Source organism: Hyaena hyaena, unplaced genomic scaffold (assembly GCF_003009895.1).
Source record: "Hyaena hyaena isolate Hyena2069 unplaced genomic scaffold, ASM300989v1 scaffold_134, whole genome shotgun sequence".
In the NCBI taxonomy this organism is placed as follows: domain Eukaryota; kingdom Metazoa; phylum Chordata; class Mammalia; order Carnivora; family Hyaenidae; genus Hyaena; species Hyaena hyaena.
In genome coordinates this window covers 336,748-359,366 of record NW_024080766.1, presented here as the reverse complement: position 1 = coordinate 359,366, position 22,619 = coordinate 336,748, and the positions used below count along the sequence as shown (strand labels likewise).

The window sequence follows — 22,619 nt, the reverse complement described above, 5'->3', positions numbered from 1 at the left end:
CTCCCTCACCAGTGTGACCTGACTCTGTTCAGAGTCACATCACATGTGCCCACAAACAGCCCCCTCCCTCATGCCACAGGGCAGAAGCTGGGCTCTGGGGAGCCTCCTGCAGGAATGGCTAGAGGTGGAGCCAGCCAGAGATCCCCAACATCGTGATCCCCGCTCAAGCCCTGAGCTGCCAGCCTCCAAGGCGCTGTGGTCAAGCCTCCGTCCCGTGGAGCCACACAGAACCTGTCCACAGAGAATGTGTCTTCTACTGCGTGATGCCTTATCTTTTGTTTGCTCCCTACTTTGTTTTCAGAGAACACTGTTGTAGATTTTCTGTCTTCTTCTTTCAAGGTACAATGCGACTCTTGCCTCAGATGTGTATTTTCCCTATGAGGGGTAGAGGTGTAGGAAAAGCGCACCCACCAACCAGAGCTAGTGTGTTCTAGCATGTTCTAGTGATGGGACGATGTCACGTGAAGGTCCCAGGACTTCACACAGAGCCTGCTCTGCTACAAAGCCACACATTCAGCCACCGAAGCATCATTCAAAAAGGGAAAGTCACAGCACTCATGAAAATGTAAAATAAACATTTGCCAGAGGTCTTCAAGAGAGAGATGCAGGAAGATGTCAAAACCAGCCATAAAATCACTCGAGAAGCTAGGTGTTCACAGGTAGTTAGGATAAAATTTCTGATATAAAACCATCTGCTCCAGATAATCCTGGAGTGGACTGGCTCCTCTGTGACTTGAACGTTTCAAAGTTTTGGACACTTTTCTGATGCAGAGGCACACACACCGGGGCAATGACTTCACAACAGGACTCAGACTTTGTGCTGGATTTTCTGGGCAAGAAACCTCCGTCTCCCAAAGCCCCACAGCCGGGGCCATGGACTTAAATGATTCTTGCAAAGCCCCCTACCCCTGAACCCCAATGCACTTCTGAGGAACAGGAAATTGACCCCATACAACAGAAGGTCCACCAAAACATCTCTAAGAATCAAATAAACTGTGTTATTTGTCATTTTAATAAATGTCCAGCCCCAGAGAGAAGTGTGTGGTCCCACTATCCTAACACCTTCGAGTGGTGAGTGGAGTCCAGCATCTGCCCGGAGCTCGTCCTCGGAGCTGTTTGAGAGTTTGTAAATGTGCCTAAGTCAGGTTCTGGGGGGCTCAGTCAGTTGAGTGTCTGACTCTTGATTTTGGCTTAGGTCATGATCTCAGGGTTCTGGGCTCGAGCCCCGTGTCTGAATGTGGAGTCTGCTTAAGATTCTCTCTCTCTCTCTCTCTCTCTCCCCTCCTATGCCCCTGTCCACCACCTCCACCCATTCTCTCTCTAAAATATACATACATACATACATACCTGCCTAACTCCCTGCCCCAGTGCCTCTGTTCTTGGACACACAGTACTCGGGGGAAGGCACCTATGAACACTGGGGATTTATCTGTTTATATCATTTATCAAAAGACCTGTCTTCACCGCCTGAGACGCGGAGGTGTGGAGGTCTGTGACGACGTTTAAGCACACTGCCGCCCCACAGGGTGGGGACCTGGCTAAGAGGAAGGGGGGCACCTGGCGCTCAGCTCCAGGCACTTCACCACGGAAGAGCCGGGGCTCCTTTCTGCCTGGATGTGACCTGGCCCCCACCCTGCCCCGTGCTCAGCCGAGGCCCTGGGGGCTGGCGCCCGTGGGGGCTGTGGGTTTCAGAGTGGCAGGGCAGGGAGAACAGGCTGGTGCCACCCACTTCCCATGCAGGGATGGGGACACTTGGGCAAGTCAGGGCACTGTCCCACAGCGGCTCACACCCATTGGTGCTGGCGCAGCATCCCAGGATGGAGCACCCGACCACCATGCCCCTGCAGCCCCATCCCTGGGATTTGGACAGAGGGTGGTGGGGCCACGCTGGGGTCCATGGAGGGGTGGTTAGGAGGCCACCGATTCTGCTAATGGACTACCAGAGTCACTATTTGTTGTCACCACTACAAGCTGAGAACCTAAGCCAATGGCAGGCCCTGAGGTCAGGAGACATGCTCATAGGGTGGGCAGTCAGAGCAACTGCCACGCGGTGCTGGCGGCGGTGACCTCAAGGGGCAGGAGGTGCCCCAGCCCCCCCCCCCAGAGCAGCCAGAGAGGAAGAGGGGCACCCAGGGCTCCACCAACTCCCTGAATGTCTTTTCCCCGTGTGGAGGCTGCTGGGCCCCGATGGTGTCCTGCTAATAACAGTTCAAAGACCAAACGACGGCTCAAGGCTCGAGTATATAAAACGCCTTCTTAAAAAAGATTTTATAAGATTAGTCACAACCAAAAACAACCTTAATTTTAACTCACAAAGCAGAAATTTTTTAAAAAAGAAAAAAGACCATAAAATGCTGTTTGCCGAGTCATATGGATTCAATATCGGATTGACATTCTGGTCCAGAATCATCATGCCAAATACTTTTACACATGTGGGACCATCTTTCAAATATGCATCGCCAACGTTTGTTTTCTCCCGGTCTCTTTTTAATCCTACAAGAGTTTTGTGTTTTTTCAAACATGGTACATGGAAAATGAGCTCACTTTTCCAAGTGGAAAAAAGGATTTGGTCCCAAACTTAAGACTGAACTTTTTTTAAAGGGCAAAAAAAATCACATCTCTGTTCAATCACTGAAAGTCACGAAACATGCACCTGCCGTGTAGCAGGCAGCGGGGGTCAGGGCAGGTGAGGGCTGCGGTGCCCGTGCCTCCCACGCCGCCGGCCCCACCACCCAAAGCCCCCTGTGGGGATAAAGGCAAACATCTGAAAAGCCTGGGACTTCCTCTGGCAAACCCATTGCATATCCTGATTTCGTCCAGTCCCGTGGCAGAAAAAATAGCAAGTACTTCAAAGATCGTCTTGTCAAGGTCACAGAAAATGGAACAATTCTAACGGCCCCTCATCGCTCCTCCCTAGAATAAAAGGACGTGGGGAGCCGAGCACTCCCCTGAGAGCCGTAGCCATGGCTACGGAGCAACAACACAAGGCCTAGCCCGCGCCAGTCACGCGAGCGAGCGGGCACCGGGCAGCCGCTCGGCCTTGCTGGAGCCAGATCACTCGCGGCCTCTCCATGGGGCCTGTGTGCGTGCGAGGGAGCGGAATGACTGGCTGTTTATAGATCCCACAAACAGTAAACTCAGCCTTGAATTTCTGCCACGAAGCAGCAATGGTGCCTGAAAACAGCTCTTGAAAGATGCGGTTGGCTGACCTTGGTGGGACCGCAGAGATGGAGGCAGGTGCGGACCCCAAGCCCCTCGCTCCAACCCAGGCGCGGCTCTGGTCAGTCTGCTGTCCTGGGCTCCCTGGGGCCTTATTTTCCATGGGAGCCACTTTTCTGTGGCACAGACACCAGGGTAGGGGGAGGTGCCAAGATAGGGCAGGTGGGGTCCTGGGCTATCAGCAAGGACAACTGCCCTGGAGCCATCCCGGCCGCCCCGTACCCCGTGGGAGTGGAGCCCCGAACCAGGTGCAGACTGCCGTGTCATCTACTTCCTTCCCTTCCCCGGTGCCAAGCTGCTATTCCACAGACACTTCAACCATGTGCTGCCTTTTCAGCTGTGCAACCTTGGCCAAGTTAAATAACCTCTCTGAGCCTCAGTCTCCTCATCTGAAAAATGGGAATGACAGTATCCCAAAATGAGCCCTGCCCAGAATAGAGCAAGCATAGAATCCATATTGTACTAGAATCCATAGAATCCATAGTTTAATTAGAATGCAAGATCTTGTGCTGGACATGTGATTTGATACCAGAAGGGTTGAAATCATTTCCTAAAGTGAGAACAAAGCCTATATTTTAAAACTGGGATCTACTTTCTGAGTACAAACATCTTAGTGTGAAGTTTAGTTCATGAAAAGCCAGCCCAGTTAGGGACAATCAATAAATAAATGCTATTGGTAAGTCTGAGGGTCCATCTGGAGGAAGCAGGCCTGTCCTCACAAGCATCCTGATGGCTGGAGGGTTGCAGCCACTGACCCTGAAATCTCTGACCTCACTCTGCGAGCGTGTCCTAGACCACCAGCCTCGGCCTGACTACCATGGGTCAACTCCAGATCTTCTGGGTCAGAGCCTGCCTTGGACGAGTTCCAGACCTTTCTTCCACATACGGGCAGCTCCACACCCAAGAGAGTCTGATCCAGCTTTGCCTTGCTTTGCCCCCCATCACTTGTGAATAGCAGGGAGGAGGGGGGTGGTGCTGGGGCCTGGGGTGGCTTGGGGATAGACCCCTCCGGGCAGAAAACCACCAGCAGGAAGGAGAGCCTCAAGGGTAACCTGTAGACCTGCAGGGTGCTGGCCGCCTCCTCATAAGGAGTCAGGGTGTGAGCTGGGCTGGCAGTGGGCAATCCCCCAGCATGCCTGGGGTGGGATGCTCTGAGACAGAACAGGCGCTCCAGCGTCCAGGTGACAGGAAGGTTCTCAGCTTCCCAGAGGTTCAGCTGCTGCCCCATGAACCCAGGATGACCCAGGGCTGGCTGGAAGGTCCTACAAATGCCAGCTCCTCCCATAGTAATTAAAACTCCACATGATGACTCAGGGTTGCACTTTCTCAGTGTTCCACAGATTCAGACTTTGAAATGGTGAAGTGAACAAGAGTTACAGTATGCGGCATCCTAAGTAAGCATGGCTTATGCTCCTTCCATGGGGCTTCCCTACCAGAGGCTGGCTCAGTCTCCTCATCTTGTGCTGAAATCACCTGCTGTGGACCCTCTCAATAACTGTGAGCTCAGTGGGGGGCAGGACCTGAGACACACGTGTCTAAGCCTGTGAAAGCCTACAACAGAGCAGGGCCACAGTGAGCACAACGATCACTAAGTGAGAGGGACCCAGTGAGCCCAACTCAGTGGCTGAGGATAGTCGGAGGTTCATGGTGTATGGTCAGGAGTTCATGGTGGATGGTCAGAGGTGGATGGTGGGGATTCAGGGTGGATAGTTAGGATTCATGGTCAATGGTCAAGGGCTCATGGTGGATGGTTGGGAGTTCATGGTGGATAGTCACGATTCATGGTGAATGATCAGGATTCATGGTGGATAGTTAAGGGTTCATCAGGATGGTCAGGATTCATGGTCGATGGTCAAGGGCTCATGGTGGATGAATGGGAGTTCATGATGTATGGTCAAGATTCATGGTGTATGGTCAGGAGTTCATGGTAGACGCTTAAGGATTTATGGTGGATGGTTGGGGGGTTATGGGGGATGGTCTGGGGTTCACTATGGATGGTTAGGAGTTCATGGTGAACGGTTAAGGGCTCATGGTGGCTGGGTAGGGGTTTGGTTTATGGTGGATGATCATGAATTCATGGTGGGTGGTCAGGGGTTTATGGTGGATGGTCAAGGGTTTATGGTAAATGGTTGGGGGCTCATGGTGGTCAGCCAGGAGTTCATGGTGGACAGTTGGTGGATTCATGGTGGAAGGTCAGGGTTTCATGATGGACAGTGGGGTTCGTGGTAGTTGGTCAGAGGACAAATGGTGGATGATTACAGGCCAATAGATGGCGGGGGAGTTCACAGTGGAGAATCCTGATGATCTAAAAGCCACAAAAAGGCCAGGCCCAATCAGGCCCCAGCCACCTGATCCATCCTCAGAGATGGGGTCAGGATCCATGTACTTCTGACCCCAGGGAGGCCACCGGATGGGGCAGGAGGCACAACCTCATGGACCAGGGCAGGACAAGGTTGTGAAGTGACATGAGCTGGGGGGCAGTGCCCTCAGGTCAGCCTGGCACACTCCATGCTCACTGTCAGGCTGGCAGTGGGGCACGGGCCCACAGACGGTAAGGTGGGGGGCTGTACTAGAGCGGCAGGACGCAGGTTTGCCCTTCTGGCATGAGGCCTCTGCTTTCCATGCTTATTCATGTCTGGTGAACCCCTGAAAGAAGCCAAAAGAGGCTTCAGAAGAGTGGGTCCAGCAGATACAACAGAAGATAATCAAAGGCAGATTCCTTGGAGCATAAGGACCAGAAGAGCCTGGGACCAGGAGGAGCCTGCTCTACAGGGAGACAGAAACAAGTGAGGCTCTCTCGAGGGCTGAGCAGCCCACACCCCATCACCTGCTGGGCCCCCCAGACAGCGCCCCGTGTGTCACCACCCCGAGGCCCCGGAACTTCTGGGACCCCTCCCCTGAGAATCCTGCTGCAGCTCGCAATTCAGTACACTAAACACAACCCTTTTCATCCACATTCCCACACACAGTTGGTTTAATCAAACATGGACACAGGGCTTCCTAACTCCTCCTCCCCAACATCAGGCCCAGGATGATAAAAGGAGGAATCCCAGAAAGGCCATCTGGAGCTGGGGTGAGGAAGTGTGGAGGGGACTGGGGTGCAGCCAGGGCAGGGGCTTGGGGGCAGTCAGAGAAAGGTGGAAAGAAGAAATCTTGTTCTGCTGCGGTCCCTCCCCGCACCGCCCAGGGGCAGCTTCCCCTGGTGAGGCAGGCAGGGGTGAGAGGGACGGGGCCAGCTGGAGGAAGCAGCCCAGGCGGGGGCTCCCTCCCAAGGGGGCCAGCATCCCCTCCCTTCCTTGAGCCTTGCCTGCCCCAGCACATAGCTCATCGGCGGAGCGGGGTAGGACATGTGGGGCAGCCCGGGGGACTCGGAATAGAGAGATAAGTATGAATTTTAAAAAACACATTTCAGGAAATAAGAAAAGACATAAGCAAAATGAAATAAGAACAAGAAATATTACAAACAAACCAAGTGGAAACTGTAGGTATGAAATTGGAAGCAAAGAAATAAAACAGCCCAGGATGTGGTGTGATGGGCAGGCACGCGCAGCGCTCGGCCGGGGAGGGACCGTCCCCTGAAGGGCAGCAGGGGGGGAAGACCAAACAGAACTGAAAGAAAAACCAGCAGATGGGGGGGGGGGGGCTGTGGAAGTACCAGCATCTGGATAATAGCAGTTTTAGGAGATGAAAGCAAGAGGGAAGAAGAGCAGCACTTGATGTGAAGACAGAAATAAAATGTCCAGACTGAGGACCAAAGACCTTGGATGGAAGGACCCAGCACAGCAAGCAGCTGAAACAAACAACAGACACACTGTAGTGAACTTCAAGAATATCAAAGCCGTGGAGAAAACCTACAGGAGCCCCCGACAGGGCCGCACTGCATGTGCAGAGGGTGAGGCTCGGACCCCACCCGAACGCACCGCAGCAGCCGCAACAGGCGCTGCAAACAACGGACCATGTCTTTGAAAGTTGAAGGGAAAAACTTTGAACCTAAAATCCTGTATTCGAACAAATAATTATCCAAATGTGAAGGCAGACATAACATGCTCCAGCCTGAGACCCAGGGGGTGTCACACCCAGACCCACAGTGGACACAGGGAGGGAGGTGTCACAGCCAGACCCACAGCCATTGCCCACACTCCAGGGACAGCACTCCAGAGAGAAACACACCCAGGCCACAGGGGGCGGCAAGGAGGGTGTCCTTAAGACGTTAGGGCCAAAGACAAGCCGTGCTGGGCAGGGTTCAACTTCAAGACAGAGTCGACGTGCAGCGTCCAGGAGACCAGAGGCCTGAGAGTGTGCCGTGAGCCCAAGAATCAGAGAAAACCAACTGAAAAGGCCTTATTCTAAAGGCATCCCCATAAGGGCAAAGGCAGAATGTGTAACTTTTAAACCAGCATTAGAAACCTCAGTCTGTTCCCTGGAAAACTGGAGAGGAAGGCAGAAGGGAGCCAAAGAGAGAAACTTGAGTGGGAAATATAAAATATGGCGTCACAAACCAGCCCCACATAAGGGTGACTTCCGCAGGTACCAAGAGGCTAAACGCAGCTGCGACCGGACGCCGCTCGTGTACGTCTTCAGGAAGCACGTTTAAAAAGACACAAGAGCTGAAAATCAAAGATCGGTGAAGGTCGACCCAGCGGCAAGGATCCACAAGGAAGCCAGGAGCAGTTTTAATTCTGATGAAGTAGAATTTGGTGAGACGAAGGGTAGAAGTCAAGTGAGCAAGATTTAAGAGGCTGTGTCAGAACTGACCCATGGGCCCACCCCAGAGCAGCAGCTCCGGGCCCTGACGCTCACGTGGCCGTGTCCCAACCCCGCATAAACCCACGGGCTGAGCCAGGCGGCTGTGCGCCCCCACAACGTACCCACACCCAGCTCTGTGTCACGCAGAGGCCCCTCCCGTGGACGCCCAGTCTCCTCTCTTCCCCCTCTGGGGGGCCTTGGGCTCTGGGCCCCACGCCTGTGTTTCCACATTGCCCTGGTCCCATGAGGAGACCCTCCTCCTGAGAAGCCACTCTCTAGGCTTGGGGGGCTGAGGCTGCCTCCGTCCACCTCACCCTCCAAGCCTGGCAGGCGGCAGGCCTGTGGGGCCCACGTGTGACATCACCTTCCTCCCGCCTCTGCACACACTTCCTCATGGCCTTCTGGCCGCCCGCGCTCCTGGTGACGCCCAGAATCCCAAGGCGCGGTACTTTTCTTGATACCTGCTCCTTCTCTCTGGGAGCATTTGGGATTTTCTTGGGCCAGAGGTGTGGAATTTCAGAAAGACGGAACACCCTGGTCCTTTCCATCCACTGTGCCGGCCACGCAGGGGGCACCTCCAGGCCGGAAACCCAGCCCTTGGTTCTGGGAAAACTTGTCAACAGCTTCCTCCCCAGTCTTTCTGGAACTGGAGCCCCCAGGGCCTATATCCTCCACCTAGTTTCCTTTCCCTCTTGGAGAAGCTGAAGTGACCCTTCAGCATTAATTCTTGGTCTTTCTACCATTCCTAAGTTCACTCTCATACTGTTTATTCTTGAACCCTTTACAAAACTTCGGAATAGTCCCTTTTGTGGCACCCACAGAAGCTCTTCTCTCTGAGGAGCCCAACGTCAGCTGGCTGGCTGTTACCCTGGGTCACTGGACCTGCCTTTCCTCCTGAGTCCTGAGGGAGCCCCTCGTCTGAAGGGTCTGTGGCCCTCGTGAGCACTGGAGTTGAGAAGACGCGGGTCAGCCATGCACAGCAGGGCCACGAGTTCTGCTGGGGGAGCCCCAACATCAGCATCTTCAGCTCCTTCTTCTAAGCTGCCGGGCTCCACAGAGGGGCTGGGCCAGGGTCAGTACCCTGTGTGCGGCACCACCACCCACAGGCCACGCCCAGAGACCCCGACTCTGGTGCAGCGTGGGAAGGCCTCAGTGGCTCACGCTGCCCTGCTACAGCGCCGTGTGCCTGGACTGAGTCTCTTTACCAGAGGCCCCTGTGTGCCGGTTGTGTGCTGCCTTTAACTGCAGTCCTCTCTGAGGACAGGGGCCCAGGGTCCAGCGCCTGCTTACCACCGTCCACACGACTTCCACAGCTACCTCTCTCATTCAGTTTTCAAGAATTTTGCAAACTTATGAAGGAGCTACTGACTCTCTGACTCACAGCTCTTCCTTTTAAAATCACCCATTTAGGAGGGCACTTGTGGAGATGAGCACTGGGTATTATATGGAAACCAACTTGGCAATAAACTATTTAAAAAAAACATGGATGGAAGTAAAAAAAATTAAAATAAAATAAAATAAAATCACCCATTTAGGCCCATTTGCAGTCAATTCCCATTTGTTCCCCAAGCTGCCTCTCAGCCTAGGCTGCCTCTGATGGCCCTATGTCCCCACACCTGGGCTTTACCAGGACCCATGAGAACATCGCCTCTGAACTCACATAAGGGCTGGCTTCCCCCAAGAAGCCCCTCAGTGCACCGCGATGCCGGGCTCACCCTGGCCTGTGGTCGACTGTGGTTTGGCCTGGCCAGTCTTCCCTTTGAAGCGTCGGATGCTTGGGGTCCTTCGCCCTGGGGTTTCTGATGGGGCTCCATCATATCTTCTCTGAAATGCTTGGAGGAAACCCTCTACAATGCTGATGTTGCCCATGAGAACCAGTGTCCTTCAGGCACCCAGCCCCGTGGGCCATGGCACACTCCTGCCATGTCCCTGTTTTCGTCTGGCCAGCTGGACTGGCAGGCCTCCGTGACTGCATCCCTGAGCCCGACACACACCACTCTGTCCAGCCATCCCCAAAGGCTCTGAGGCCTGTAACTGAAGCCCTGAAAGTGCTCTTCAGGAAGACCAGTCCCAGCTCTGCCCTTGCTAGTGTGTGACACAGGACAGCTTACAGAACTACTCTGTGCCTCTGTTTCCCCATCTGTAAAGTGGAGGCAATGACAGCATCTGCCTCATAAACCTGTCCATGGGTCAGGCAAGTCCTCGGGGCTCTGAGTAGCCCCAGTGCATTGGTTCCAAGCCCTGGCTTCAACAGCAGTTCAGGGCCGGGGTCTTGGACACGGGAGAAGCCTGAGTTTCTGCCCTAATCTGCGTTCTCACCTGAAGCATGTCCCCTGTAAAATGGACAGTTGTACCAGGCTAAATAGTGTCTCCCAAATACATGGGTTCATGGGACCTGCAAAGCGGCCTTATTTGGAAATAGAATCTTTGTAGCTGTAATTAAATTAAGGTGAGGTCACACTGGATTAGGGTGCCCCTAGATCCAATATGACTGGTGTCCTTATAAGAGGGACACAGAGACACAGGGAAGACTGACCGTCAGCAGATGTAGGGGAGGGATGGGACACACTCTCCCCTAGAGCATCTGAAAGAACTCACTCACCACACTTTGCCAAAATCAGCCCAAGGACACTGATTTTGGACTCCCAGCCTCCACAACTGTGAAGAGTACATTTCTATTGTCTGAGCTGCATTCAGTCACGAACTTGAACTGCCTGCTTGGGATTCTCCCTCTCCCTCTCTCTCTGCTCCTCCCCTTGCTCATGTGCTCTCTCGCTCGTTCTCTCTCTCTCAAAATAAATAAACAAACAAACTTCAAAAAAATAAGGGTTGGGTGACTGTATTACTATCAGACAAAGCAGACTTCAGAGCAAGGAACATTACCAGGAATAAAGAGGCATATTATATAATGGTAATGATAGAAGGGTCAATTCATAAAGAAAACAAAATAATTCTAAACGAGTATGCACCCCTCAACAGAACTCCCAAACACATAAAGCAAAAACTGATAGAACTGAAAGGAGAAATACAAAAATCCACAATTATACTAGAAGATGCTAACGCTTGTCTCTCAGGTTGAGGTTGGACAGAAAATCAACAAGGATATAAAAGACTTGAACACTGTCAACCAACTTGATGTAATTGAGGCTTATAGAACACCTCCCCCAGTGACAGCAGTCAAGTAAGGACCCACTTTCTGGCTCATGGATGGCTTTTTGCTATAACTGCACAGGGCACAAGGGACAAGGGTGTTCTCTGGGGTCCCTTCTACAAGGCATAAATCCCATTCATGAGGCTCCACCCCCCCTGACCTAAGCAGTTCCCAAAGGCCCTAACTCCTAACAGTGGGTTTCCAGTCTTATATGAATTTGAATTACGTTAATTGGGAGGGAGGATACAAATATCTAGTCCATAGCAATAATCAATGAAACCAATAGCTGTGTCTTTGAAAAAAATCAATAAAACGAATAAACTTCTAGCCCAACTGACTAAGAACAAAATGGAAGTCACAAATTACCAACGAAAATAGAAAGGAGATATAGCCTCTCAATAGAGGCTTATAGATGTCTGTATCTTATAGATATAGAAATTCTGATAGATATTAAAAAGACAACATGGGAGAACCTTTAAGAGTTCTGCACCCACAAATTCAGGAAAATAGAGGAAATGGACCAATTCCTTGAAAGATGCAAACTACTAAAATTCACACTAGAATAGATAACTGAGTAGTCCTCTATTGATTAAAGAAATTGAATCCATACTTTAAAGTCTTCTAACAAAGAAAATCAGACAAGTTGTATTCATTGGTGAAGTCTAACAAACATTTTAGGAGAAAATAACACCCCCTCTATACAGTCTCTTCCAGAAAACATGAGAGAAGGAAGCATTCTCAACTAATTTAATGAAGCCTGTGTCAGCATGACACCAAAAGCAAAGACATTACAAGAAAACTACAAAAATATTTCTTATAAACATAAACACAGAAATTCCCACAAAATATTAACAAATTTGATCCAGTAATATAATATCTATTCTAAATTAGCAAGTTTGGGCCAACATTTGAAAATGAATCAAGGTAATTCATAGTATTGAAAGATTGAAGGAAAAAAGCCATGATCATATCTCAGTAGGCACAGATAAAGCAATTGACAAAACTTAACACCCATTTGTAATAAGAACTCCCAGAAAATAAGGAATAGAGAAAAATTTCTTAATCTGATATAAAGCATCTACAAAAAAACAAAACAAACAGAAAGCAAAAAATAAGCCCAAGCTAATATCATACTTAGCAGTGAAAGACTGTAGGCTTTTCCTTGAGACCAGAAACAAGACAGAGATGTCCCCTTTTTCCTCTACATCGTCAGGAAGCCCCAGGAGGCAATAAGGCAAGAAAAATAAAGTGTATAGACTGAAAAGGTAGATAAAAACTGTCTCTATTCTCAGACAAAATGATAATCTATGTAAAATGCCCACAGATTCCACAAAAAAGTCTCCAAGAATTACTGATAAATTCAGTAAGTTCAGATATAAAGTCAATCTAGAAAAGTAAATTGTATTTCTATACAGTAGTAGAAATTGAAATGAAACAGCTGTTCTGTCTACTGTAGCAACAACAATATGAAATTCTTAGGTATAATTATCAATACACACAGGGTCTCCATGCCACACACCACACACACAGATGAGAGAAGAAGAGCCAACAAGGGGAGAGAGACGGCGGCTTGCGCTGAGACCTATGAGCTGACCTCCTGATGGAACACAATCCCAGCCCAAAGGCCAGCAGGAAGGTTTGTAGATGGCAACAAGCAAATTCTAAAATATATGCAGGAAAACATAGAACCCACAATAGCCAAAACAATTTTGAAAATGAACAAAAATTGGAAGATTCACACTCTCTGATTTCAAGACTTGTTATAAAGCTGCAGAGACTGAAACAGGCTGGTTCTTGTTTGTGTAAGGCCACGCACACACTCAACAGCAGAACACAGTCCAGAAACAGACTCACAAAAATAGGGCCACAAGATATTTTTTTTTAAGTGTAAAGGCACTTCAATGGAGAGGGGGTAAATCACTCTGAGACACCAGGGCGTTAATGTGCGGAACGAGGGCATCTCGGCTCAGATCCCACCTTGTCGCAAAGTTAACTAAAAATGAACCATAAACCTGAATGTAAAACACTAAACTATAAAGCTTTGGAGGCAAACACAAAATAAAAATCTTTGCAACCCAGGTTAGGTAGAGTTCTCAAAAGTGACACAAATTATCATCTATGTAAAAAATAGTAAGGAAGGAAAGAAACTGATCTTTTTAATGGGCAAATATTTGAGCAGGCTGCTCGCATAGAGGCTCTGTCGATGGCAAACAAGCACCTGACAAGATGCTCAGCGTCATTAGTCATGATGGAAATGGAATCCGAAACTGTAATGAGATTCCCTTAAAACGGCTTTGAGGGAGGCTAATACGGCCAACATCAAGGGTGCAGCACGTGCACTGTTCACCGCTGTGGGGACACCGCACAGTCACCTGGAGAAACAGTGTGCCAGGGCCTCACAACACCAAACACTGGCCACACAACCCAGCAAGCACACATGTGGCTATCACCAAAAGAACACCAGAGCCTACACTCACAGAAGACCTGCATGTGGCTGCTTGTAGCTTTACTTATAAACACAAACCCTGGAAACGCAAATGTCCCTCAGCAGTCGGGTGGACGAGCACACTGAGATGTCCCTGCACACGGAAGCACAAAACCGACTGAGCTCCAGGCAGCCACGTGGTTGGGATGCCCTGCATCTTGCTGGCACCCAGGCTCCCCGCTGTAGGAGCCCACGTCCTGAGCATCCTGAAAACAGCGGTGGGAGAAGGCCACAGGTGCAGGAGAACGTGGCTCTGGTGGCCGGGGCCCCCCGTGTGGTCAGCACCAGGGAAACTCATGCATGTTGGAATTGTTCTGTGTCCTCATTACAATGATGGCCACACCACACTGCCAATAAGAACAAATTTTAGCATGCGTGAACTTAAAAATAAGTGTTAGAGTATGCACCCACAGCACACTTGAACTCTGGCCAGGGTCAGGTGGCTGGTAGCCTGGCCCCCAGTAGGCCCGACTCCACAGCTACCGCTAACGAGCTGCCATGTCCACGCTAAACACTACAGACCACCTTAAAAGGAGGAACAGAAGCCCAGGATGTTGCTAAGCACAATCTAATGTGTGTGTTTCCAGAACCTACCTATCCCACCCCGTGCCTCCTCTGTTGTCCCATGCCTAGAGTCTATGCCAAAGTCCTCGCCCGGTGGCCCCTCTGGCCATCCATTCTGGCTTCTTGAGTCGGCCAGGGACCCAAGAACACAAACCACGGATAAAGCAATGCCAGGCCCAGCCCCATCCCCACAGGGATCCTGGACCCCCAACTGCTCCAAATCTTGGTTTCTTCATCTTAAAATAGTGGACGTTAGACCACAGGCCCTTTAAAGTCTGTGCCAGCACTAAATTTTTATGAATTTATGATGCCTGCCATAAACCTCTCATTTTTTCCAGTTTGTCTTTAAGAGACTGAAGATTAGAAATAAAAGCTGGATTTTCTTGTTATTGTTGCTGGATTTGTTTATTTTGCTGTTAGGGAATATTTTTAAACTTCAAAAAGAGTCTCTAATCCCAAAGTTTGAGAACTGCCACACTAGAAATGTGTGAGGAGAACCCTCACCATATAACCTAGCCTGCTTCTAATCCAAGGGAACTTCCAGAAACTTCTGTGGTCAAAAAGAAGGTGTTACAAGAGGTGGTGGAAGGAAGCTTCCGGAGCTGTTGGCCCTGTCTCCAAGACGGAATGGGACGAGGGACAGCGGCACAGCCTACCGTGCGGGGTCAAACTGACCTGCAGCCTCGGGTCCTGCCCCAGAGGTCCACACGCCGGGCCAGGAGCAGGTGCAGTGCTGGGTGCCACCCTCCTGGCCCCCAGGGAGCTGGTCGGCTCTCGAGGGTCAGGCTGGACCACTCCCTGGGCTTCAGCTGTGCTGGAACTGATACGTCCACACCGTGAGGTCCCCAGGGGAGATCTGGGCCGTGCTCGGGGAGCAGGAGGGCCCCCGAGGGCCAGCAGAGGGGCCGGAGGGTGGTGTGCAACAGTCCCCTGGGCTCTCACAGGAGATGGGGTGCGTGTGCACACGCTTCTGTAGTTATACTTGGAACACAGTTTAACAAAGATCTCATGTTTAAGATTTTATTATCTTATTTTTGAGCATGGATTCGAAAAAAAAGCCATGCCAGTTATCTTTTGCCAAGAATAAAACTCAAGCTGGCACAATGTTTTCTAGCCCCATGCTTACCAGCACTGATGGAAAAATCCAACTTTAAAGGAAAATTAATATTTAAGAATTCACTTCCGTAAAACATGGTAAATAATGAAGTGTGGAAATATTTCCTCTACTGAAACCACAGTATTTCTAAAGGCTTCTCTGCTGTTAGGACTCCTGGTCTGCTCCATACAGGACTGAAAACTTACAGGGGCTCTAAGCATGGAGTCCCCAGGCGGCCGCCATATGGAATTTTCATAGAAATCCAACACTAACCCAGAAAACTGCAAGTATATACCTGCTCATATTTTTTTATTTTTTAAAAAGGAAGTGATTTGTAAGCTCTGTGATCTTCATGAGAATAATCACGTCAGCAGGGTGAAGGCCGTGGGGGGCTGTGAAGGTATACGGGACTATAGCGGTGCATGGGGGGGCCATGGGGTCTGTGGGGACTATGGAAGTCCTAGAGAATCATGGGGTCTGTGGGGAGTCATGGGGCCATGGGATCATGGGGGGTTCCCTTGGGGACTATGGGGGGGTCATGGGGATTGTGGGGGACCATAGGGAATTGTGGAAAATCATGGAGTTGTGAGGGTCCCTTGGGGACCATGGGGGGTCATGGGGATCCCTGTGGGGACTATGGGAGGCCATGGAGTCATGGGGGACTGTGGGAAGTCGGGGGATCATGGGGTTATGGGGGGTCCCTGTGGGGACCATAGGGGGTATGCAGATTATGGGAGGGCCATGGGGGGTCAGGGGCCATGGTGGGCAGGTAGGAACCCCCAGATCCTGGGGTACCCGTGAGTATCTCCGGCTCCCCTCCAGTCAGCCCAGATGTTTTCCATCTGCCCATCTGTCAGTCAACAGATGGTAGCACCCTTCCTCCATCCTCCCTTCAGGTGCGGCAATGTGGGGACGTCTTGGCTGAGGTGCCCGAGGGGCGTATCCCCACCACCACAGCCCACATGCCAGACAGCTGAGCACCCAGGAATTCACACACACAGTGGGAAGCCACTGAGAGCGTCAGGGAAAGCGCCCAGGTGGGAAGCAGACTGAAGGGTGGGCAGTGAGAAGCGGGTGGGGGCGAGCCTGGCGGACAATCCCTGTCCTCTGTCCTCGGGAGGGGCACCGGCTCCCAAACAAACCTCTGAGATCGTTCCCGCAGTGAAGGCGCCAGGGCAGCAGCTGGGCCACCTGGCAGCACACGGGCCGGCTGGTGGGCAAGAACCCGGGGCTGCCCTCCAGGACCCGCCTGGGACAGGCCACTGGCTGTGGCAGGGCAGCTGGGGTGCAAAGAGAACACTGAGCGAGGCTGCTGGGGGACCCCCGAGAAGGAGCTGATGGGCTCCAAGCAGACTCCATTTCATCAGCATCAAAAGGAGCCAATATGCCAGCAAATGGCTTTAGGGCACCAGCCTAATGGATGGACGGGCGAGGGTGCATGAGCAGCCGAGGATGCTTCACCTTGGGGGGCGGGGCCACGGGGGACACGTGGGGCCCGGCCCCTCTGGGACTGCCAGGGGAAGCACGGCCTCAGGGGCTCCCAGGCAGCCTGCACCCTCCCAGCCCCTCGTGAGATGGGGAAAACCAGGGCCCTGTCTCAGCCGCTGACGCAGGCAGCAACCCCCTCGCCCTGTGCACCGTGACTTGACCCAGTCCGGAAAGCTCCACCTGGCGGTCCCGTCCTGCTTAAGGAACCGAGCCACGCGTTCCCCTGCCCCGAGAGAAGCAGGCCCCGTGAGAGGGTCAGCACGGGCATGGCACCTGAGTCACCAGGGTGAGAGGCCCCTCTCCGGGAAAAGGCTGACCCCGGCCCCCACTGCCCTACGTGTAATACCGATAACGGGGCCAGTCGCGCGTACCCGCCACACTCTGGGTACACACTCTGGGTATTGCACACTGGGAGCTCAGTGTGCAATTCTGTCATTAATATGCATAACAATTTTAAAAGTCCTGCTGAATCGACTGACAAGTAAAACCAGAGATTGCAGAATGAGAAACGGTTCTTATGTCTGAGGTGCACGGGCCAGGGCCACCACTGCCCCAACCCGCTGGGCCTCCCCTGGGCCTCCCCTGGGCCTCTGCGCCTGATCGTCTGCCGCTCCCAGGGCAGCATTCCCAGTTCACTGTCATGGTCCAACCTGACGACCCAGCGGGGAGACAGACCCCGCGCAGCGTGGCAGGCCCGTGATCAGAGGGCGAGGGCACTCACCTCCAGCAGCAGCCTTCCCTCCAGCACAGCGGACCCTCCGCTCAGACCGCTGTCTTCCGGTGACGGGGCAGCAGCCGCCGGCTGCGGCGGGCACTTCTGCACGGCTGTCAGAGAAGGACAAAGCGAGTCCGTCAGCGCCCTTCCTGGGCCCCAGGCCTGCTTACCTTCTTCTGTTTCCCAAGTTCTCAGCTGCCACCCTCTGCGGGCAAATCCGCGTTCCCAAGCTGGCCCGGGGTCTCCTCCGTGGGATGCATGGGGCAGCACCGCCGGGACTGGAACCCAGGCCAACCAGGGCGGCCAGGTGGGGGCGCCGAGTGTGACATTCAGGAGACCAGGCCATCTGGGCTGGGCCTCACCTCGAGGACCCCACCCCTACTCTGCTCTGCAGAAAATGCTCTCTGCCCCCTCCTCCAAACCCCTCAGAATCCTGCCCAGCCGCAGGGACCCCGCCCAGGGGTCCCCAAAGGTCCTCTCTGGAGATCCAAGCTCCTGCAGGTGCCCTAATTCAGCACTGCTGGTCTACATAACTCAGACCACCATGAAGGTTCCCACGTGACCTCACCACGCCCCCAGCTCCCCCGACCCCTGACCCGGCACGGAAGGCCCCCCTGGCATGACTCAGGTGCCCCCCAGGGGTGGCAGTTTCCTGGCCCTCCCCCACCCCCAACCCCAGTGTGGCCCCATCTCCGTTTTGGGGTGAAGAGCTCAAACATATAGCCATGGAGGTCACCATGTCGTCCATATCCCAGCTCACCGGCCCCTGTCGTGCACCCCCGGCTGCATGCCCAGGGTCCCTACCCGGATGGGGGATTATGGGAGGACCCCTGGGGTGCAGAAAGGGGGCCAGCCTGGAGTCTCCATGGAGGGCTGGGCAGGCCAGGAAGTGCCTCCCAGTCGCCCCTCAGGTCAGTTTCCAAACTGAAGCTGCAGGTGATGTCAGTGCCTGCACGAGGCAGACAGACCCTGCTGGGTCCCGGTCTTGGGAGACACAAGGCACAAGATACAAACACAGGCACTTAAACCTCCCACATTTTCTCTTCCAAAACCGTCAAACGAGCTGAACTTCCGCAGGGCGTGCGGGTCGTGAGGGCTGTGCCACCTGGGTGGTTTTACTTGTCAGCAGCTTCACAGCTTGAGCCGCACTCGGACCCAGGGTCGGCCCCACACCCACCGCACCAGTGAGCCTCCACCGGGGAGTTTAACAGAAATCCAGGCCCCGGGTCCCAGGAGCCCCAGGCCTTAGGGCCCCGATGTTCACACTCCAGGTGAGACGCTCCGTCCGACCCTCTCGTCAGGCACCGCCCTCCTTGGCGGGGCCCTCACCCCACACCAGCTGCACTGCTGGCTTGGCAGCTCTCTGTCGCCCACCAGAGGACGCTGGGCGGTGCCAGGGGCAGGGATCCAGCGAGGTGGCCCTCGGGGGAGCACCACAGACGGTGGTCACGTCGGGGCCTTTGGGCTCTGTCTGGCCTCCCTGTCCCTCCCTCTCCCAGAGGGCTGGACCTCTGTTCTCTGCCTTAAGTATTCCCAGATACGAACCCATTTCCCTGGCCAGAAAGCAGGTATATTCTGGGAAACAAGAACAGTCTCTCCCAAGGGCCGCGGGCGAAGGTGCAGGACAGTCCGTGCTACAGACTGCCCAGGCCCCTCTTCCCCACCGAAAACCTCACCAGCAGCCCGGCCCCCACCGCACACTCAGCTTTCAGATGTGTCAAAGGCCAGAGACATTTAGAGGCACCTATTTTTAGTCCCTCTGGGTACGTAACCCTGTCGTTCAGAAAGCGGAAAGGTCTGAATTCGCTAAACTCACACCGCTCCCCTCCCCCAGCACACAGAAGCAGAAAACGGGCCCTGGAGAAGCCAGTGCCTGTCCCCTGAGGGAATCTTCCGGTCCCAGAACACCCCTAAGGCTGAGGTGGGCCTTTGCCAGGGGACACACACATGACCCCATGTTCTCAGGGGCCCAGAAAGATAAAGGAAAAAGGCTGGCATGTGAGCCCACGTCCCACCCTCCCACGCCCCTCCAGAGGCACAGCTCCCCCCTGGGTACGGGCAGAGCCTGTGCAGCGCCTGGGGCGGGTTTGGGGCTCAGTGAAGGCCCGGAGTGCTGTTGGCTGGGCAGAGACAGGACCTCCCAACCCAGTGCGTCCTGGGCCGCCTGCCCACACGCCCAGGCCACCAAGGCCCTCCGCAAAGCAAACTCCATTGGAGGGGCCATCCCCCCTACACACACCGGCAGCTCGAGCCAGCTCCCTGCCCCAGCCTTCCCCAAGACGCCCCGCAAACTGTGGGCAGGAGAGGTCGGGGTCGGACTGTCCCTGCCTGCCTGCTCTCTTGCAGATCCTGTTGGGGGCGGGGGGTGGTGATGGCACTGACTCCCACGACTGTGAGGCTGGGGTGGGGGAAAAATCCCAGCATGGTGGCTACATCCCATCCCACACCCACTAGAGGCAGGAGTGGGGGACACCCTCTCTCACTTCTAGCATGGGGACACCAGCCCCCCACTACCGCGTGTCCCCCAAGGGGCACCCCTCTCTCTCTCTATCTTCTCTCCTCTCCCCAACATGGCTCTCTGCACGGGGACACCAGCCCCCGAGCATCGCGTGCCCCCCCCACCCCCACTGGGCACCCCCACTTCCCCTCCTCTGCAGCCACATCCCGGCGGGGCACGCCCAGCGGGGCCTCCTCTGGGCTCCTGTCACGCGATGGGGCCATCAGTGCTGCAGTGACAGCCACCTGGACCCAGGCCAGGCCCTCGCGTGCGAGCAGAGCCGCTGCCGCGCCCCACCCCCAGGCCTGTGGCAAGACAGAAAGAAACCAAATGCAGGAGCCGGGGGTGGGGGCCAGCTTTCCCGGAAATCCATGCGAGCTGACAGCGCCTGCTGCTCGCTTCCCAGGTCCCACACTTCAGGGGCCCTCGGGGATGAGAAGCAGAGCAGCAAACTCCAGTGGGGTGTGGGGTCCCAGCCAGGGTCCCGCCTTCCCTCCCACCCGCACCTCCTCAGCCCTCCTGGCTCAGCACCGCCCTGGATCTGCTTCTCCACCTTAGAGTTTCTCTCCTGGGTCCTGCTTTCTCTGTCCCTTGTGAATGCAGGTCGCACCCAAGGGCCTGAGCTGGGAGTGAAATGGGGGCTGGGGCTGTGGGCAAGGCAGCCAGTGCCCTGGGGACTTCTGCAGACAGACCTCAGCCCCACTGGTGGGTCTGCCCTGGGGGGTCCCCCCTCTCCACGCCTCCTCTCCTCCTTCATGACAAGGAACAAGCCCACCACCTGGCCCCTGTCACCCCTCATCTGCACCTGACTGTCCACAGCAACGGGTCAGGGAGCAGGTGCGGGTGCAGGGTGCCCTTCTGGGGAGCTGGTGAAAGTGTGGGGAGAAAGTCTACCACGGGCCCCCCAAAGGCCCAGCTTGTCGAGAAGGCCATGAAGAGGAAAGGTGCAGGGATGAGAGCCCCCACAGGCCAGCTGGAGATCAAGAGGCCCATCCACGCACAAGTGGCCCAGGCCCCGCGTGAGCCGCTGGCACTTGCCCTGCCCACAGAAAGGAGCCCGGGCTGCGGGCTTGGCTCCCACCAGGACCACGGCCCCCAGGGACTGGCCTGACGCCGCGCATTCCGCGCTGGTCTGTCACACGGAGCTCAGGGCCGTGTGGCAGGGGGAGGGGGCGTGAGCCAGGCTGCCCACTCCCAGAAGCGAACGGACGCCCTCGGGCTCACAGCTCAGCCTGAGCCCTGATGGAAGCCTGTGCTGCTCTGTCCTCCAGGCTGCTCGCCGACCCTGAGTCACCCAACGACCCGGAGCAGCCGCAGTGAGACTCCCTAACGACTGGTGCTTCTCACTTTGCTGACCTCTTACGTCCTTGAGAAGGTTCATTTGGGACAGAGAGAGTCTGAAAACCCAGTGGCCACCCCAGTCCACACACAGGCCAGGGTGGGGGTGCTTAAGAAAGGAGGGGCCATTCCCTTTGAGGCTCAGACTGGGGCTGCCCGCGCCTTGCCAGCTCCTACCCCACACCCCGGCCTCTTTGCTAAGAGACCTCATTTCCCTCACACAGAGGAGACTCAGAGCAAGGTGCCACCCTGGGCCAAACCACATGCCACTGGGGCCCAGTGTCCCACCACAGTGGCTGCTTAGCGGTCGTGTGGCGGGGTCCAGCCAATGAGAGGTGCCAAGGGTTCTTGGTGGAGGAGAAGCTAGAAGACTCCCCTACTCTGCCCCTGAATGGTGCTGTGATGCGAAGAAGGTGGCAGCCACTTTGATCCCAGCTCAGGTGAAGCCAAGTCCTCGGCAGACAGGACAGGTGGGCCTGGGATGTAGGGTGCACTGAATGTGAGATGCGTGGAGATGTCTAGAGGTTGGGCAGGATTCCTGCCACTCAGAGTGATTAAAAGCCTGGGGCCCCACTGGAGGCTGGACTGAAACCCCACTTCTGACCATTTGCAGGTCCTGGAGTGGACGGGCCCATGTCCATGGACCGGCTGAACGGAACACCTGCCCGGTGAAACCCGGCACGCTTTCAGAGTTGAGCCCGGGGGCTCTGCACTGTGTGTGGGTAGCACCCACGGCATGTCTCCTCTGGGTCATCTCCTCCTCCAGCCCTGGCCTCGCAGCCCCTCACCGGTCAGAGCCGGTCCCCACACTTGCCTACACGTCCCTGTGGAGGCAGGTGACGTGACTGTGGCTCCGCTCTGCATGTCCCTGTGCTATGCCCAGAGGTCAGGGGTCTGACGTCCGTCCCAGCCCCTTGGAGACACACTCAGCAGAGGAGAGCACACAGCTTAGAGCAGGGAGTGGCTCTAAGCCGACACCGACAGGCTTCATGCTCTGTGTTGGGCTCCCTCTCGGCACGCCACCTGGGGGCCCGGGCCACCCACCTGGAGGCTGACAGGTGCAGCACGCGGGGGGCCCGCCACGGCGGAAGGTCGGCTGTGTTGACTCGGTTCCATCCACCGTCAGGGCCTCTTCTGGAGGGCCGGCATGGGGCTTCTGGGCCCACGTGTGTTGGGGGTGGATGGGTGTCCCCTGCAGCCCTGGCTCACCTCTCCCCACACCTGGTCTCTCCAACCAGAGCAAGGCTGTGGCAGAGAGAGCAGGCAGGTGCTTCCCAGGAGTAGGGGCGATGGTGGGTGTGGGGCTGCACCTCGTGGGAG

The 22,619-nt window shown here is 54.6% G+C and overlaps 1 protein-coding gene across 1 annotated transcript in view; it reads right to left on the bottom strand.

Annotated features, from left to right (window-relative positions):
* The window catches only part of AHRR (aryl-hydrocarbon receptor repressor), a 78,270-nt gene that overhangs the window by 27,461 nt on the left and 28,190 nt on the right, over positions 1-22,619 (bottom strand). Inside the window, exon 4 of the mRNA XM_039238021.1 lies at positions 17,471-17,574. Within this exon, the coding sequence (XP_039093952.1) occupies positions 17,471-17,574 (104 nt within the window). The remainder of the gene's footprint in view (positions 1-17,470; positions 17,575-22,619) is intronic.